The sequence below is a fragment of the Gobius niger genome (assembly GCF_951799975.1).
Source record: "Gobius niger genome assembly, chromosome: 14".
Classification (NCBI taxonomy): Eukaryota; Metazoa; Chordata; class Actinopteri; order Gobiiformes; family Gobiidae; genus Gobius; species Gobius niger.
This window is the reverse complement of record NC_136865.1, coordinates 23,499,995-23,518,485: the sequence shown is the minus strand read 5'-3', so window position 1 is coordinate 23,518,485 and position 18,491 is coordinate 23,499,995. Positions and strand designations below refer to the sequence as shown.

The window sequence follows — 18,491 nt, the reverse complement described above, 5'->3', positions numbered from 1 at the left end:
ATCATTGTTAAACGGTTCTTTATGTGTGTGGTGGTTTTATTGACTTTATTTGTGCATATTTCTCGTTTTCACGTGATGACTCGAGGTTTAGCTTAGCATTAGCTTTCTCTGGAGGCTCTGTGCATCATCAAGGCCCAGCGCAGAACCAGACACTGAAATAAGTGTTCTTGTCACCGGTTTTAATCCTGGGTGTTTCGGTAACAGAAACACTGATGTGTGTCTTTGTAAAAGTCTGCTGTGGCTCCGGTTCACAACACATGAAGCTAATCATCCATGATGACTCTGTTTACATCTTAGGGCTAGACACTGCGGGGAGGGGGTTCTGCTGAGGAGCAGTGGTTGGTTACTCGGCTGGTGACGAAAGGTCGGAGGCGTATCCTGGAGGTCGAGGGCGTTTCCTGAAGGAATCAGGCGTTTTATCCCTAAAATGGCTGCCATCAGAGTTTCTACAGATTACTCGAAAATACGTGAATGTGCCAAGGCAACACTTCAGGCATGGTTTTAATGAGGGAATGACTTAATAACATGATGTAAAGCTTGAAAAAGTCGATTTTGCATAATAGGCCCCCTTTAAATGCATACCGTAGGCTTCACAACAATCAACTGTATTATCGCTGCGCTCTGTTGTGGTGAAAGGTCAAAGGTCATCTCATCTCAGAAACATCAAAATGATATGCCTTTTTCCCAGTGGAAAATACGAGACGAGGTGGCGTTCATGTGCAATTATCTACTCGGCAAGTGGTATTTGCCATAATTACGAGACCACATGAAGGCAGCTTATTGTGGTTACTATGGTGACCATCAAAATTATGAATTTCTGACTTGGTTTTACAGTTAATATCTCAATAATGGTTGGACCTATCCACACGGAACAGAAACAGTCACGAGGTTCAACGTCTTCTCTCTCAGCACAAATGAATGAAGGTCAGGTCACTGTCTCATAAAGATGTCCAAAAGTGGTGACAACATTTTAAAAGATGTTCTTGATATTCAGACATTCTAAAAAAGTCATGAATCCATTAATGCTAGTGCAGGCCTCCACTCGGCTCTAAGGTCAAGGTGAGGTCAAGGTGACAATCTTTTGAAAACCTTTGCATCTGTGGAAAACCCCTGATTACATAAAGAAATAGTGTATTCACATGGAAGGCCTCGGCTCCTCTTCAAAATATTTGAAACTCAAACCGTCCTGAGCTCCCAGACAAGAACATCTGTGGTTTCAGCATCAAAGAAAATACTAAATCCTCCAATAAATAAAATAAAATATCAATAGTCCGTAGGGGGCGCTGGTCTGGTGCTACCGGAGGACCTTGGTGCGGATGTACTGACACAGACAGATGCAGGCCGTGGTGCAGTGGTTCCTCTTTGGGCGCATCCTGTAGTGGGACGGTCCCGACAGTCGCTCTGAGACCAGCAGCTTAATGTACAACGCACTGTAGGCCATCAGCAACTGCTGCGCTCGGGCCTGGGCAGAGAGAAGAAGAAGAAACATGAAAACAAAGATGAGGACCCAAAGGAGGATTTCTCCCTGAGATTATAGCCTGTTGATGCCCAGACAACTGCACTTCAATCAGATTCAGATTCAGTTTATTATTTGCTGTATAAAACCACAGTGGAAAAAAGGTGCGAGTAGCTGAAAGTGCACTGTCAAACATTCATTCATAAAATATAAAAGCCACAGTTAAAAAAGTTGAAAGAGGTTACAATACAGTTTAAAAAAAGAATTTGTGAAGTGCAATTAAAAGGTAAAAAGTGTAGATGCAAGTTGGCCATTTTATACTCACTACTGCCACCTCAGGTCATACATGTAGCTGCACCTTCTATATTAAGCTCGTGCATGACGACAATTCGGACCCGAGGTAACAACTTTTTGAGTGACAGTGCAGGATTTCAGAAGCAGTTGTGGTGAACAGGACTGAGCTCATTCCACACATTAGGACATGGCTGGAACATGCCGGAGGAGGAAAATACTTAATTTTAACATAATTTTAACATCGTTTTGTCCCTTTAAGTATATATGTAAAGTCACCCAGAAAATCAGAATCAAATTTTTTGTGTTTTCGCCCCAGAGCGGATCAATTGTACATGTTTTTAGTGGTATAAGACAGAACGGGGAGCCTGTGGGGGTGCTTGGAATTATTTCAGATTTTTTTTTTAAAGGCGAAACTGAATTTTATTTCAGAATTACTTTCAAAGGGAAAGTTTAACCTCTTAACCACCGCCTTAACCGAGGATATTTTCTCTCACTTTACCCAAATCTAAAAGCTTCTTGAAAAAACCACGACAACAACCAAACGGGCAAAAAAGCGACAACTGTTAGAGAATTAACAATGGTGTTGAAAAATAGGCGGCAGTCTGGATGTCTTATACAGGAGAAGTTTATTTACCATCGTTGCAGGACCCGGAGACATGAACTCGAGACATTGCGCTCGTCCTACCATTCAAGTCTGAGCACCACAGTCGAGGCTGTGACAGAGATAGTACAGCTTTACAGCTTGACCCAGTATGATATATAGCGATTTAATGTTATCCTCTAACAACAACGAGAGGAAAACATATAGATCCGTTTTGTAGGTCTTGTAGGCTGTAAGCGCCAGTCGAGAAGCTTTTAGATTTGGGTAAAACTGGAGAAAAAGCACTTGGTTAAGAGGTTAATGAGGTTATAGTTGTTCACTTTGTAAAATATTGGCAGGGATACGCGAGACAAAAAAGGTCAGGAACCACTGTTAATATGTTGTGTATCAGTTTGATGCTTTCGGAGGGTATTTATCCCTTTTCTGTAGAAGCATAGAAAGACTTGAATGGTAGGACTAGCGCAATGTCCCGAGTTCATGTCTCTTGGTCCCGCACCGATGGTAAATAAACTTCTCCTGTATAAGACATCCAGACTGCTGCCTATCTATCCCCTCGAACACCATTGTTAATTCTCTAACTGTCAATCACAAAGTCTAATGTAAACAAATACATATCCTGCCTCCGTAGGGTCTCACTATGTGCAAAATCCTGTAGTTTTAAACATCTGCAAACATGCTCTGAAATGCATGGGATTCTTGTATGAGTTTAGCAGTGTAAAAGTTCCTGTTTAAATTGTTAACAAAATCTCGAAAAAAAAAAGAAAAAACAATCAAGCTGTATATCCAAATTTGTTTTTTCAATTCCTTCTAGCTGCATTATATATTTGTGTTGTGCGTTTGCCAGGACACTTCACATCATGTCTCTGTGATTGTACGGGTGTAGTAGGATAGCACGGCTTCCACAATCCCATCAAACTGCCCCCGTGAAGCTGTGGCTACCAGAAGAACGCCTTTAAAGATCAAAGAAACTATCATTTGGCGTGAGCAGGTGTGCGCGACTCAAAGCGTCGTGGAGAAATAATTCTGCTGAGATCTTTGGCTGCATCTTCAAAGTGAAATATTGGAAGCTCTGGCTGCTCATGAATAAATTTGCATGATAAATCTGTTATGGTCATCTGTCCAGCTCCTGATCACAGCCGCACCAGGACGGGTCATTAAAGCGCAGCCGGTGGAGAGACTGGGCCAGGGGTAAAAAATATTCAACCATCAAAGAGCTCAGAGATGCAGGCCTATAGATACATTTCATTCTCTGGGTTTTTAATGTGGAATTGTCTCTGCTAATCGACCAGTTTCTCATTAAAATCTGCCTGGGTCTGACCTGGGCCGGCAGTGCAGGGTCGGGCACCAGGCTGTAGTTGGTGGTGAGCTGATGTGCTGCCCCCCTTTGGCCCGAGGAGGTACTGCGCTCCGGCTCCTCGTTCCGCAGCAGCGGCCTGTGCTCGTCCGCGCCCTGCTCCACGTCGCCCTCCTGTGTCTCTGTGTGGGACGTCCCGGTGTCTGAGGGGGTCGGAGGAGCCTCACCGACCAGGACCAGGTGGGACAGCCTCTTCTGCAGCTTCTTCTACAACATGAACGGATGCGCTCGGTTAAGGCGGGGGGTGAGAGGTTGATAATTTATGCACTGCTACTTTGGCACAAAATACACTCAAGATGCTAAAAGAAAGAAACTCACATGAATGTTTTGGGCTTCATAGTTTCCCTCGTCCAGTGACTCGGTCAAAGCTCTCAAACAGCGAGACATGTCCCAGTAAATGAAGTACAGCTAAACAGGACAAACAGAGAACATTTAATAAGATGATACTGACACCCCTAACACTGTCCTATATATGTATGTGTTTATTTGAGAGGCCTAAAACAGGTTTGAAACTGGGGAAAAAAGGAAAAGAAAGTTGCATAGTGAGTGCACCTTTAATCAAGTAGTTACTCCATAAAGCAGCCATTCCCAAAGTTCAGGACATCGCGACCCCCTTATTGATCAGAAAATCTCTCGTGGCCCCCCAAATCATGATAATTTACTCCACTGAAAAGAAATATTATAATGTTATATGTTTTAATTTTACAGCAAAGATGACCTAAAAGGTAACGTCTAGCAATGGCAGTAGGCTAAATACTGGTTTAAACTGGTGCATTTGTCTAGATCAGTGGTTCTCAACCTTTTGGAGCCGCGACCCCCATTATAACAGTTAAAGGGGTTCGTGACCCCCCGCCCCGGTCACACCATGAGAAATCGGAACATTAGCCTACATAATTCTTAAAAAACAAAGAAAAAAATGATCTGGCGACCCCCCAAATTTGTCTCGCAACCCCCTTGGGGGTCCCGGCCCCCCCCCCCATGTTGAGAACCACTGGTCTAGATAAATGTAATTTTCCTTTTCTTCCCCCTTTTTTTCCTTCCATTTAATGTTTTTCATTGTACCTGTTTAGCAGACAAGCTTTGGGGGCCCTATATGGACTCTTTGTAAACCTTTTTAAATTGCGCCAGGTTTTACCAAGATAGCAGGGGAAAGTTTGATTGGTGAAGGGCCAATTTTCTTCATCGTCAAAAGACTGTAAGAGGGCCGAACCGCCAGAGCTGGACGACTTTTTCAACCCCCCCAAAAAAAGTCGCCCAAATCTACGATTTTTAAATAAATAACTCGATTTACACTTCGATTCAATTCCCCCAGTGAAAAGTCACTGTACCGTGTGCAACAAAGATTGTTAAACATCCAAATGTTTTATAATGTATTTGGATTGAGCAATAAAACAACAAAAAATCCTGAGGTGAGCTCTGTTCTTCTTGGCACATTTGTACAGCAGGACTTTCCCCCTCTGAGCAGAGGGTAATGAACTAGAAAAAAATATATAATCTAAAAAAATTATAATATTTCTAAAAAAAAATCAACAAAACTTAAAAATCTTTTTTTTTTTTTAAATATGAATCAATTTGACCTACCATTTTTTTCCCAACCCTACAAACCGCCCAATTGTCGCCCTATGTAAAGCATCACTTTCAACAAATGCCAGTCGTACATCATAGTGACTTCAGTCTGTTCTGCTTAGAAATATAAAGGAATTGACCTCCAACCCCCTGCCTTAACTGAGCGCATTTTCTACAGTTCAGTTTTACTCTGTGTAACGCCTCATTTGAAAGTTCAGACCTACAGAACTGATTCTAATTTCGCGTTTTTGTTGTTGTCTTGGTTTCACCACATTTTCGTCATGTTTTTGACGCTCTTTTGTTGCTTCTTTGTCGCTTTTTATGTCACTTATTTGACACTTTTTGTCACATTTTTTGCCTTTTTTCATAGCTTTTTTGTTGCGCTTTCATCATGTTTTTGTCGCTCTTTTGACACTTCTTTCAAGATTTTAGATTTGGGGGTTAAAGGGGTTAAGAGATGAACAGGCCTTTGATCTCTGATTTGAGGGCCAGAACTTCTATGCTGGAGGGCTGGATTTGGCCCGCGGGCCTGATGTTGCCTACCCCTGTGGTAAGAGCTACATTTCCAGTACTTACCTGCAGATTGCTGGAGCATTTCTCGACCCAATCGGCCACAGCCACCAGCAGCTTGTGTCTGACCAGTCTCTCATTCACCGCGATCAACCGCACGTCCAAATTCATGTTAATCTGACAGAAACATTAAAAAAGGATGTTTGTTTATAGTATTTATAATGTACAATACAACTGACATGCAAATGCTTTCAACCCGAGAACACTTAAACACAAAATAGTTTTCAGTTTATTCCTCAAAGTCCAAATTTCACTACAAACAATGAGCTGTTGCTGCCACAGGGGGCGCTAGACCTGTCCATTAAAATGCACCACATTTATTAATTAACCAACCCCTGTGATTAAAGAAGGAGACCAAGTTAATCCTTATTTATTTTCATTTTAAACCTCGTACCTCTTTGTTGCTGTGGTGCAGAGTGAAGATGATGGCGGTGGTGAGGAAGATGGACACAAGGCTGACACAGAGACAGAGCACCCAGTAATCTGTGACGGTGAGGTACGAGTGCAGGCTGGAGAACACCGCACACCACAGGACGAGGTACAGCACCTGCACAAGAGGCCACACACACACAGAGTTACCACACACACACAGAGTTAACACACACACAGGAAGTAACACACAAACAGAAAGTAACAAGAAGCAGGAGCTGTAGCTGTAGCTGTAGTTGTAGTAATAGTAGATTCAAACCAGTGACTTTTGGATCGGTGGATGAACGCTCTAATCCAGTGGTTCTCAAACTTTTCCCACAAAGCACAACCTCGTAACATAATTGACCTTCCAAGAACTACGAGGTCTCGGGCAACATGAAATCTGGACTAAACCGGGTCTAAAATTGACCTAAATTATGTCAAAACTGGATGTAAACCAAACAGGAAAGCCACGTAACCTCTTAACCCCCGCCTTAAAGGAATAGGCCACCGTTTTTACATACTGAGATATGTTCTTACCTCACTTTAACCAAGTTAATATATCCCCGTCTGGTCTTTGTCCGTGCGCTCTGCCAGGCAAACGGAGCACATACGCAGCCTCTCCCACATGTCACATAGCTCCAAAAAAGCTCACGATAGAAGCTACCAAGCTCTTCCACGTGTTCCCTATTTAAATAAAGTTACGTGAAGTGTTTTCATGCGAAGTATATTTACACAGAAATGTAGCATGTCGATTTTATAAGCAGATAAAAAGGGGAACTATATTGTGAGGCGTAATGATACGAGGAGCACAACGTCCGCGCAGTAACTCCTAAAGACTTCCCCCGCTCACTTCCGTCAATAACCTTTAGGAGTTACTGCGCAGACGTTTTACTCCTCGTATCATTACGCCTCACAATATAGTCCCCCTTTTTATTTGCTTATAAAATCGCCATGCTACATTTCTGGGTAAATATACTTCGCATGAAAACACTTCACGTAACTTTATTTAAATAGGGAACGCGTGGAAGAGCTTGGTAGCTTCTATCGTGAGCTTTTTCGGAGCTATGTGACATGTGGGAGAGGCTGCGTATGTGCTCCGTTTGCCTGGCAGAGCGCACGGACAAAGACCAGACGGGGATATATTAACACGTCTAAAGTGAGGTAAGAACATATCTCAGTATATAAAAACGGTGGCCTATTCCTTTAACCAAGTGCATTTTCTCCCTTTCAGCTAAACACAAATCTAAAAGTTTACAGGCTATGCAATGCCTCATTTGAAAGCTAAGACATACTTTTTCCTTGCGTTGTTGCTGTTTTGTCGCAACGCTCTTTTGTCACTTTTCTGTTATGCTTTGGTCGTTTGTTGCGTTTTTGTTGTCACATTTTTTTTACCGCTCTTTTGTTGAGTCTTCATCCTCGTTCTCGGCTCATTTTTGCCTCTATTTTGACACTTTTTTTCCCCCAAGAACCTTTCAGATTTGGGTAAAGCCAAACTGGAGAAAATGTGCTCGGTTCAGGTGGGGATTAAGAGTTTAACTTAAAAGCATTACAAAAGCAAAAATGAAATGATCACTATTTATGAATATAACAGTGGTCATCTGCAACTGTATACAAATTGAATCGAATTGATATTATTTTCATTTTATCCATCCATCCATTTTCTTCCGCTTTATCTGGGGCTGGGTCGCGGAGGCAGCAGTCTGGGCATCTCTGCTGAGACTGCTGCTTGACCCAGATATGGATGGATGGATAAAATGAATATAATATCAATTAGATTAAACAGTTGCAGAAGATCACCAATGCTACACACACCGCAGTTTGAGAACCACGGCTCTAATCACTGACCCACCATCGCCCTAGGCCAGGGGTCAAATATGGCCCCAGCATAGATGGGGCCATAAGCACCATTAAAATAAGATGCAGTACATAAAATATTGTAGATTTTCGTTGAAAAATTCCTAGAGCAGTTGAAACTATTTATAAATGCATAGACAAAGTTGTGCTCACATTTTTCTCAATCTGACATAGTTCCAAGTATAAATAGTTCTACGTCTTTCGAGTACCCCTGGTTGGGAAACATTGCTCCAGGACTACATTTAGATATTTACACTATGACAAAAATGGGCCCGTGACCAAGCAAACTTTCCTACACTGTCCAATCTTAGCTTCCTAAATTAAACAAGAACAGTCTTCAAGGTCTGTGTGGCTACTAAAAAAAAATCACTTGTAGGCCCAAAGTATCACCAGCAGAGGGGGTCAACAGTCCACTGAACATGAGGGAGGAGTGGGGACAGGAGGACACTGTTCCACATCGGATTTGGACAGGAATGAAAGAATCTGTAGTATTACATTATTATATATAATATTGAAGTTTCTCAGCCTAAACTTTTAAAGTGGGAAAATCTCATTAGGTATTCAAGCCTCTGCCTCATGCATAAAAAATAATACACAACCATCATCTCCTCCACTCAGGAGCTCAGTTTGTCAGCATCAGAAACCCCACATCTTCACAGCGTGTGACCAGAGGAGCAGCTTGAGGAGACTGCATTGTCCAATTTATCAAAAGTGCCTTCAGTCAAGACGCCTTTTCTACAACTGCGGCCAAAAAAACTCCATCCCAACATACTGCTGCAGTGTCCACATACATACTGTTTAAAACATATCTGAAGAACTGGTTCATTACACAGCAGTCATGTAGTCATTACCCCCCCTGCCTGTACATGTCTCATATGACACTTTATTGTTTGCACTGTTTTGCAGGGCCGTGCAGAGAGCTACAGAGGGGCAGGGGCTCAAAAATCAAAAGGGCACTACACCCCACCTCTCCTCCCGCGACCCCTGACAAACCGACCGCTCCCGCTCCTCTTAAATTCTAATCACAATCACATTTATTTCGAATCCATTTTGTTATTTATTTATTTAATACAAAAGTAAAAGGAGCTGTATAGGAGCTAAAAATATAGAACTGCTATTATTATTTCGGTTTATTAATAAAAGATTTTGCCAGTATCTTTTGCTAGTGGGGCACTTTTCAGGGGCATCTGCCTCAGGCCACAAGTGTCTCAGCAGCGCCCCTACAGAAACACAGACTTTCACAACTGTCTCACTGAACTTTAATGTTTTTTTTGTCTTATGGAGACTATTTACATCTATCCAGGGACTACGGATGAAAAATAGCCTTGCACGTGCATTATTCTCGCCAGTGTAATTATATAAATGACAGGCTTTTCGTTCATCTGCTGCGTATTTTGCCTGGCAGAACATTACATTTTTGAGCTACTTCTTGGAGAAGAGGGTTGAACTCACTGGGGCCATGAGGAAATGAAACATGGAGGAGTTGAAGATGATGTATCTCTTCACTGAAGGAACATCGAGGGCCGTTTTCAGAGGAACCTCCAGGTCTGACTCTGGGATCTGAAAGAGAGAAGACAAGATATACAGGTAGTACCACACAAAAAATTATATAAAGCATCGAAATTCAAAGATGAGATAAATGTATTCACATGTATCATTCAATCATCAGTGCTTCATAACAATCTAAAATATGAAACTGACTTTATTTGCAAAGGTATTCTGCTATTTCATTATGACTCAGGTACAAAAAAACATCATTCAGTCTTGTGCCTTATTACGCAACATTGACAGTAACAGACTTTCACTTCTATGTTCTGAACTTCCACAAACTATTGCGAAGTGTCTGAAACTCTTGCATCAGCCTTTTCCCTTTACATGCTCTGTACCTGTCATTTGAACTTATATCATAAAGACCTGAAATCCGTTGAGCTCCAGTCGGCTGCGGCACTGAGCCAGGTCAAATCCAGGGTTTATTATTGATCCACTCCGTATCGTCAAAACACACTGACCTGCGCAGAAAAACAACAACATGATTCAGTCAGTATCTAGAGGCGAACGTTGTACTTATGCAATGAGAGCTGATTTTCTCATTTAAAAGTAAGTGGTTCAGTTTTGAAAGTAGACGATCTTCCAACTACAGGAAGTTAGACGATCTTCCAACTACAGGAAGTCCTACGATTCAGGCTTAAAGGGGGGGTATTATGCAAAATGGACTTTTTCAAGCTTTACATCATGTTATTACGTCATTCCCTCATTAAAAACATGCCTGAAGTGCTGCCTTGGCACATTCACGTATTTTTGAGTAATCTGTAAAAGCTCTGACGGCAGACATTTTAGGGATAGGTTTTCCTCAGTCCTCCTAGGAACGCCCCCACCTCCTGGAGACGCCTCCGAGCTTTCGTCACCAGCCGAGTAACCAACCACTGCTCCTCAGCAGAACCCCCTCCCCACTGATGCCACAGACAGTGTATGGAGGGGGCGTGTCTGAAAGGGTCAGAGGTTCTTAAAGAGTCAGAGGCCTATTTCAAGACATTCACTACAGCCATTTTGAGAGAGCAATTTTATACAAGGCAGTTATTCTAATTTACTGCATTGACAGACCAACAGAAGGTTTCGTCATCATTGTAGTGTGCTATAGACTGGTGCTATGTGATTGAAAAAAGCATAATACCCCCTCTTTAAGATCTGGAGAGGGTTCCTCGGTCCATCGTATCTCCTCTAAAGTGAAAAGAAATCCCCAAACAGAAAACCGACAGATGTTTAACTTGATCATTATTTGTTAGGGGTTAGGTCCCCAAACCAGCCATCTAGCATGTGTTTTTTTTTATATCGTCACCACTTCTGCAGACTGAATGGACTGAATGGATCTCTCCTTCTGTGGTTTTCCCCAAGGTTTCTCTTTTCTCCTGCCGGGTTTTTGAGTTTTTCCTTGCCGTGCTGGAGAGTCTAAGGACGGGGGACACCCACGCCGCTCGTCACTACCTCCTATTGGACATTATATTTGCCTGGATTCACCTGAACTTTTAATTGTCATATTTATTGCTCTGTTTTATTGCCTTGATGTTTGTTGCCGCCCTGTGAGGCGACTTCTGTTGTGATATTGGGCTATACAAAACCATTAAACTTGAAACTTGAACTTGCAGACCAGTATGACAAAACAAATTGATCTTAGTTCATATGTGTTGACCGAGGAGACACTGAACGTTGTGCCAGTCTTTGTTACACTACACAAAATTAAACAATGTGGATTTTCTAAGCGGATAAAAGGGGGGACTATAATGTAAGGCGTAGTAATACCAGGAGTAGTTCAAAATCCGCGCAGTAATCTTCACTTTACTGTGCGGATGCCAAACTACTCCTGGTATTACTACGCCTTACATTATAGTCCCCCCTTTTATCCGCTTAGAAAATCCACATGTTTAATTTTGTGTAATTATACTTTGTAGTGTAACACTTCACGTAACCATATTTAAATAGGGAAAACGTGGAAGAGCTTGGTAGCTTCTATCTTGACCTGTTTTGGATCTATAGTGGAGAGGGGGAGAGGCTAAATGCTAACGCCGTCTGCGCTGTGTTTACGTGACTGAAGGCACGGGTGAAGACCAGACAGGTCCTAAAGAACTCGTCAAAGCTAAGGTACGAACATATCTCAGTATGTAAAAACGGTGGCCTATTCCTTTAAGCTCGTGCATGACGGCAATTCGGGCCGAAGTGACACCTTTTTGAGTGACAGTGCAGGATTTTAGAGGCAGTTGTGGTGAACAGGTCTGGGCTCATTCTACACATTAGGACATTGTTGGAACATGTAGGGGGAGGAAAATACTTCTTTTTAACATTTTTAAACTCTGTATAGTCCCTTTAACATTTGTTTTAATGTAGCATGTTATTTGCATAAATAGAATTAAATATATATAAATAACATAATACATAAATATATACCAAAAAAGAAAATAAAGTAACTATTATTATATGCAGTTATATGTGTTTCACGCTTGCAGGCACTTTTTCATTTTGGCCTCAGAGACAAAAAGTTTGGGCACCCCTGGCTTTGTTCATGTGGAATTGCTTCTGTTCGTGCGACCTATTGGAAATTATAGACTAGGCTAGACTAGAAAAATAATGCAGTTCTAGATAGGACCTGGGGAACATAGGTACGCACCCTTCACTCACTGGTCCAAAGGTTGGCGGTTCAAACCCTCAAAGACAGAGCATGTTGTTGTTGGGCCAGACACTTCACCCTCCTTACCTCCAGTGTTTGTGTGCACTGATGAATGTATGGGAGTGTGTTTGGAAACTGGGCCAACGGATGCAAGTAACTCCATACGATCTCCCGTGGCGTGTTTAAAAGGTCAAATTAGATTCAAAGATAAGTTTCTATTGAAGGAGAGACCCGGGGAGTGATTGGCTCATGATTCAGTCTGTGAGGGGCCGTTACCGTTTAAATATCTGGGCGCGCCGCTCTCGGTTCGGGGTTCGTTTTGTCGAACCTGGCTCGGCTCGATCACATGACTCTCTCCGCTACAGTCGGCCATGTTTCACCGGAGTCTGAGACAGAAAAAGAGTTCACAGTAAAGACATTTACATTGATTTTTCAGCTCGCAGTGGGGATGGTGACTTTCTCTCGTGACAGATGATCATGCGCACATCAAAGCCACGACTAATCACCGCATTCTGATATTATACAACGACAAACCCAGATATAATCACATCAATATCACAACGACGTGAGAAAAAGAACTGATTTTGAAGTTAATGAAAGTTGAGGATTTTAGCCAAAAGAAGGTCAAGGGTTTCAACACACTCAGTGACAGTAAATATACAGGAACAGAAAGAGAGAATAATGCAATATGAAATGCCACATGTCCAAAAATGAGGGTGAGGCAAGGTTTTATGTGAACCATCTGGATTTTGTAATAACAGTTCAAAATGTAAAAAAATGTTTATTCATTGTGAAATAAACTAATTTTGTGTCAAAATGTATGTTCGTAATGCTTTGTTAAATACTTGTATCATCATTTATAAGACATTTTGCAGTTTACAAACCATTGTTAACATGAATAAGCAGAAACAGAATTATAGAGACGTAGAGCACCATCCCTGAGTCTGATAAAGGTCAGGGACAAGTCAGAACTTATTCACTGACAGAATAAAAAAAGTAAGCACTATTTTGCTGCTTATGAATGAGTAACAAATTATGAGCAAAGCTTTGTAAATGTTAACCTCTTAACCCCCACCTGAAAAAGAGCAAAGTGACAAAAAAGTGACAAATGTGCACTCTGTTAAGGCGGGGTTTAAGAGGTTAATTCTAAATATAAAGTATTTAGTAAAATGTTAGTGTTAGTAAAATTAGAAAACTATTACAAACTGCGGTTTTACTACACAATGAAGTGGACATTTTACTTCATTTTGAACAGTTATTATCTACAGGCTTTCTGTTTCTACACCACAATTTGAAGTCAGTTAAAGCCACACTGCGGAACATTACACGTTATCGGTTTCCCCCGACGCAGGATCAATTAAGGCTTAATATTAAGATGTCATTCGTCCAGGAAGTATTTATCGCTTAATCCCCACCGGAACCGAGCACATTTTCTCCAGTTTGGCTTTATCCAAATCTATAAGCGTCTTGAAAAAAATAGGGACAAAAATGAAGAGAAAACGACAAAAAGTGACAAAAAAGTGACAAAAAAATCACAAAAAAAGTGACAAAAATTCAACAAAAAAGTGGAAAAAAAATAAAAATAAAAAAGTGACAAAAATAAACAAAAAAGTAAAAAAAAATAAACAAAACAGTGACAAAAACTCAACAAAAAAGTGACAAAAAATAAACACAAAAGTGAAAAAAATAAACAAAAAAGTGACAAAAACCCAACAAAGAAGTGAAAAAAACTCAACAAAAAAGTGAAAAAAATTCAACAAAAAAGTGAAAAAAATTCAACAAAAAAGTGACAAAAAATAAACACAAAAGTGACAAAAAATCAACAAAACAGTGACAAAAACCCAACAAAGAAGTGACAAAATTTCAACAAAAAAGTGAAAAAAATTCAACAAAAAGTTGCACAAATGTGATGAAAAAGAACTTGAAAAAGGTGACACACAGCAACAGCATGAGGAAAAAGATCAGTTTCGCTGAGTTTTGTAGGTCTTCCATATGAGGTGCTACTTTCACCCTATACCCTGTACCTCTGTAACTCTCCAGTCGAGACGTTTTTAGATTTGGGTCAAGCTGAAGTGGAATAAATGCTCTCTGTTAAGGCGGGGGTTACGGGGTTAATCGCGGTGAAGCTTCAATGGTTTGGTTGAGTTGAGGATGTTTCGCTTCTATTCACAGAAGCTTCTCCTCTGCTCTTATGGTCAAAATAATAAACTTCTAACCACAGGAGCTCAGCAGAAGAAATCCTCAGTAACAATCATTTAATTTACCTGTGCTCTTCTTCCACTTCTGTTGTCAAAAGTCTTGTTTATAGACATTTGTAAACCGTTTCTGTTCCAGCTTCACGACACACTCTCTCTGTGGTTTTCTGTGCCACGTAGATAAGACATGCACCTTATTGGGTCCCTCCGGTCGACGCTTCCTCCGGCAACCGCTTCACATCTGAAATCAAGCAACACGCGCAGGATTTACACTATAATCTACACGAGTACCAGGCTGCTGCTGCTGACGCTCTCCCCCCTCGCTCTCGCTGCACATTTCCAAGAGAAGTGTGACATTCTGTGGTGTGATGTGAGCTCCACACCTAAACGCCGGCTCTTCCTCTCTTAAAAACGCTTCTCGTTGTAGAGATTGTTGCACTACAATCGTGGTAATCTGCAAAACATCTGTGTTTATTATGATGTCTTATCTTCTTGTTGCAGGTTGTTGCAAATTCAGATACCGCCAATACTGATAACACTGAAGCATGTTTCAGTTTCACAATAAAATTAACTTTCTTCTTGTCCTTGTTGTCAATGCTCTTTAAATTGTGAGTTTGATTGAATGTTTTCTTGCTTTTCTGTCCTTTGTTTTTCTTTTCCTGTGTGTAAGTTTGTGCTTTTAAAAATGGCAAAGCAGTGGCACAGTTTTGCACTTTAACATAAAATACCCCTGATTAACCATCAAACAGGAAGCGGGGCCCGACTCGAGTTTGTCTCATTTCATCACTTGTTCAAAGCCACTGCAGTTCTGCTTTTAAAACACACGCAATTCTGTCTATGAACTTCAAAATGCAACATTACATAATTACGTACGTGCATTTGGAGCTGAAGCTTTTATTGTATGACCAAATAAACCAAAAGTCTTTAGCATTTCTCTTTGTTGAATGAGTTTTGTTGATGTTGCCAACATGTTCACCCTTGACTTCTTTTACTCTATTTTAATCCAAGCTATTATTGTCGACCAACTTACCCTGTTCTGTCACGAGTTGTGTGAAACTACTTACAATGGATTATTAGGCTTGAATGGACTTGATGTCATTCCTTTCTATGAATCTATTGTATTATTGTAACCGAGCTACTGCAGGTTAAGACACTTTGGCGTTGCTAATGTTTATCCAAGGCTCATTCGTTTTTGGATGAAACGCCCTGAAGCCTTAGAAAGCAAACGGAAATGGAAGTGTGTGGAAGACTTTTTCCTATTAACCCTTGGCAAACCTCACGCTAAAGTAGCCTCATTATGCTTATTAACATTTACACTCTTTATTCTCTTATATGATGATTTCAGCCTCAGAAAGCTACATGAGAAATAGAAATCATTAATAGTGATGTGAACTGCTCACTGTATGTGTTAGACGAAAGCTGCTCTCCAAACAAACAAGGACAGTACAAATGAATAACATAAAAACCTACCTCTTCTGAAAGGTCAACGCCTCTCGTCCATCACCGGGAAAAGCATGAGCCCCATATCCTCCTCACGGTAGCCTCTGGAGTGCATCGACCGCACTGTTTCTGCTCTGGGAGGCGTGTGACTCGGATCAGCTGTGCCTCATGACTTCACCAGGAATGTGCTTCACCTCAGAAACAGCCGGAGCAACAGAGCAGCATTCAGACACACAGGTGGAGCTGTCTGTGCTGTCGTCAGGAACAAATGAGCACACGACTCTGCAAAAGGGAAACAGAGGCGTTATGAACAAGGAACTACATGAACATTATAGAGGACTTTTTCTTTTTTTTTACTGAAAGGGGCTGGATGCAAGCTGGCCATTTTATACTCACTACTGCCACCTCAGCCCATATGTGTAACTGCACCTTCTATATTAAAGGGATATTTCAGGATTTTTGACATAGGGCCTCATTTCCTAGTTATCCAGAGTGTTGCTGATTTCTGGAGATATTTTTTGTTGTAACTCATGCAGTTCTTATATTTGAAGAGTTTCGTGGCGCTAGGCTAGTGCAAGGCTAGTGCATTCCTATGGTATCAGCTAGCCTGCATTAAAAACAGTCTGACACGCTCCACAGTGCACCTGAGGCAAATCACTTATAACAACAGACTAACCATATAAATATCTGTGTCGATAGAATAATCTTTGGAATATAACTGACCTTGCATCACATGAATGATCGCATTTTGAGGGACTATTTTCTAGCAGATCACTCCACCGCTGCGTAGCTTATGCAACCACGAAGCTGATGCTGCTCAAATATTAGTTCGTTTAAATGCAATATGGTTAAAATTACTCTATCGACACAGACATTTATATGGTTAGTCTGGCGTTTTTAAGTGATTTGCCTCAGGTGCACTGTGGAGCGGGTCAGACTGTTTTTAATGCAGGCTAGCTGATACCATAGGAATGCACTAGCCTTGCACTAGCCTAGCGCCACGAAACTCTTCAAATATAAGAACTGCATGAATTACAAAAAAAATATCTCCAGAAATCAGCAACACTCTGGATAAATGACAAATGAATGTCAAAAATCCTGAAATATCCCTTTAAGCTCATGCATGACGGCACTTCGGACCCGAAGTAACAACTTTTTGAGTGACAGTGCAGGATTTTAGAGGCAGTTGTGGTGAATCTGGGCTCATTCTACACATTAGGACATTGCTGGAACATGTAGGAGGAGGAAAATACATAATTTTAACATTTTCAAACTCTGTATAGTTCCTTTAAATCGCATGGTTACTACATGGTTCAAGTTGTCTGTAAATGTTCCAGAGTCCCAGTACTTTTGTAAACATGGGTACATGAAGAGGCATTGACTTCCTGGTTCTACAAATATGATTGACAAACTGAGCGTCATGTTGGTGTAGAAAACTTTTTTTTTTACACTCAATCTCCATTGTACATCTTCATTGTCTCATACTGTATATGCGACCCTGTCCTTGCTATATTTTATTTTATTTTTTAATCACTTATTTAACATGGTTAAAACTCATAAGGATCTACAATCTCTTTCACAAGAGTGACAAGAGGGAGCAACACATCCATAAAACAATACATACATGTGCTGTGTTTGTAAATTGATTTATCCATGCATCCATTTTCTTCCGCTTTATCCAGGGTCAGGAAGGCAGCAGCCTGAGCAGAGATGCCTAGACTTCCCTGGGGGGATCCCGAGCCGACACTAGGTCAGATCAGAGACATGACCCTCCAGTGTGTGCTTGTTCTTCCCTGGGGCCTCCTCCAAGTGATTTATTATGATGACATGTTTTAATGCCTGTCTGCTGGACCCCAGGAAGTACAGCCTTTACTAAGGTCAAGGCTAGATCCAATGAGCACCTGATAGCCTAAAACTTTTTAAATGCTTAGCACAATATGTACAAGTATGATAGGTGTGTGTATGACTATAGTTTCAAGAATTTGGGTACATTGCCAAATATTTTCTGACAGTAGCAGCAATACAAGCTTCAGACATAATGACAGTTGTTTCTAGTATTGTACTACATTGTAAGATTAATCTACAGGCCACATCTCGGCCATGACAAATTCATTAAGCATTTACTCTCCCACACTTGAATTACTTAAAATGGCCAGAACAAATCAGGTTTCCTAGAAATGACAGACAACAAATCCTCACCGAAACTGGCTGAGCTTCTTTATTCATTTCAGGTTTTGAATTTAGCCTCTCACCTAAAGGTATAAACTTACAATATCCTCACTTTGTTTGACAGTCCTAGGTTTGGCAGGCGATAAGCTTAGGCTGTCCGGTCAGAATCTTGTATGACTTTATCCAGAACCACTTCTAATTTTACACAGAATACTTTCATTATGAGGTGCTACTTACACATCAAAATGAAACTATTCCACAAAATGTGCTCAACGCCCAGCAGCAACTATTAATAATTATAAAACACCAAACACCAAACCACACCTGCAGTAAAGGTCACTCAGATGTATTTAGAATAACCTATTTAGATAGGTAGAGGCAGTTCCCAAAATTAAAGTGTAGATCTATCTAAGCAAAGTATA

The 18,491-nt window shown here is 41.0% G+C and overlaps 1 protein-coding gene across 1 annotated transcript; it reads right to left on the bottom strand.

The window, feature by feature from the left end:
• Positions 1 to 862: 862 nt before the first annotated feature.
• On the bottom strand, positions 863 to 17,670 carry tmem268 (transmembrane protein 268). Its single transcript, XM_079571016.1, has 11 exons — positions 17,525 to 17,670; positions 15,931 to 16,094; positions 14,530 to 14,693; positions 12,542 to 12,651; positions 10,021 to 10,115; positions 9,559 to 9,666; positions 6,236 to 6,388; positions 5,848 to 5,958; positions 4,024 to 4,113; positions 3,670 to 3,912; positions 863 to 1,462 (listed from the first exon to the last, which is right to left on the bottom strand). The coding sequence occupies exons 4-11, from the start codon at positions 12,636 to 12,638 to the stop codon at positions 1,295 to 1,297; spliced, it is 1,065 nt and encodes a 354-aa protein (XP_079427142.1). The 5' UTR covers positions 12,639 to 12,651; positions 14,530 to 14,693; positions 15,931 to 16,094; positions 17,525 to 17,670; the 3' UTR covers positions 863 to 1,294.
• Positions 17,671 to 18,491: the final 821 nt, after the last annotated feature.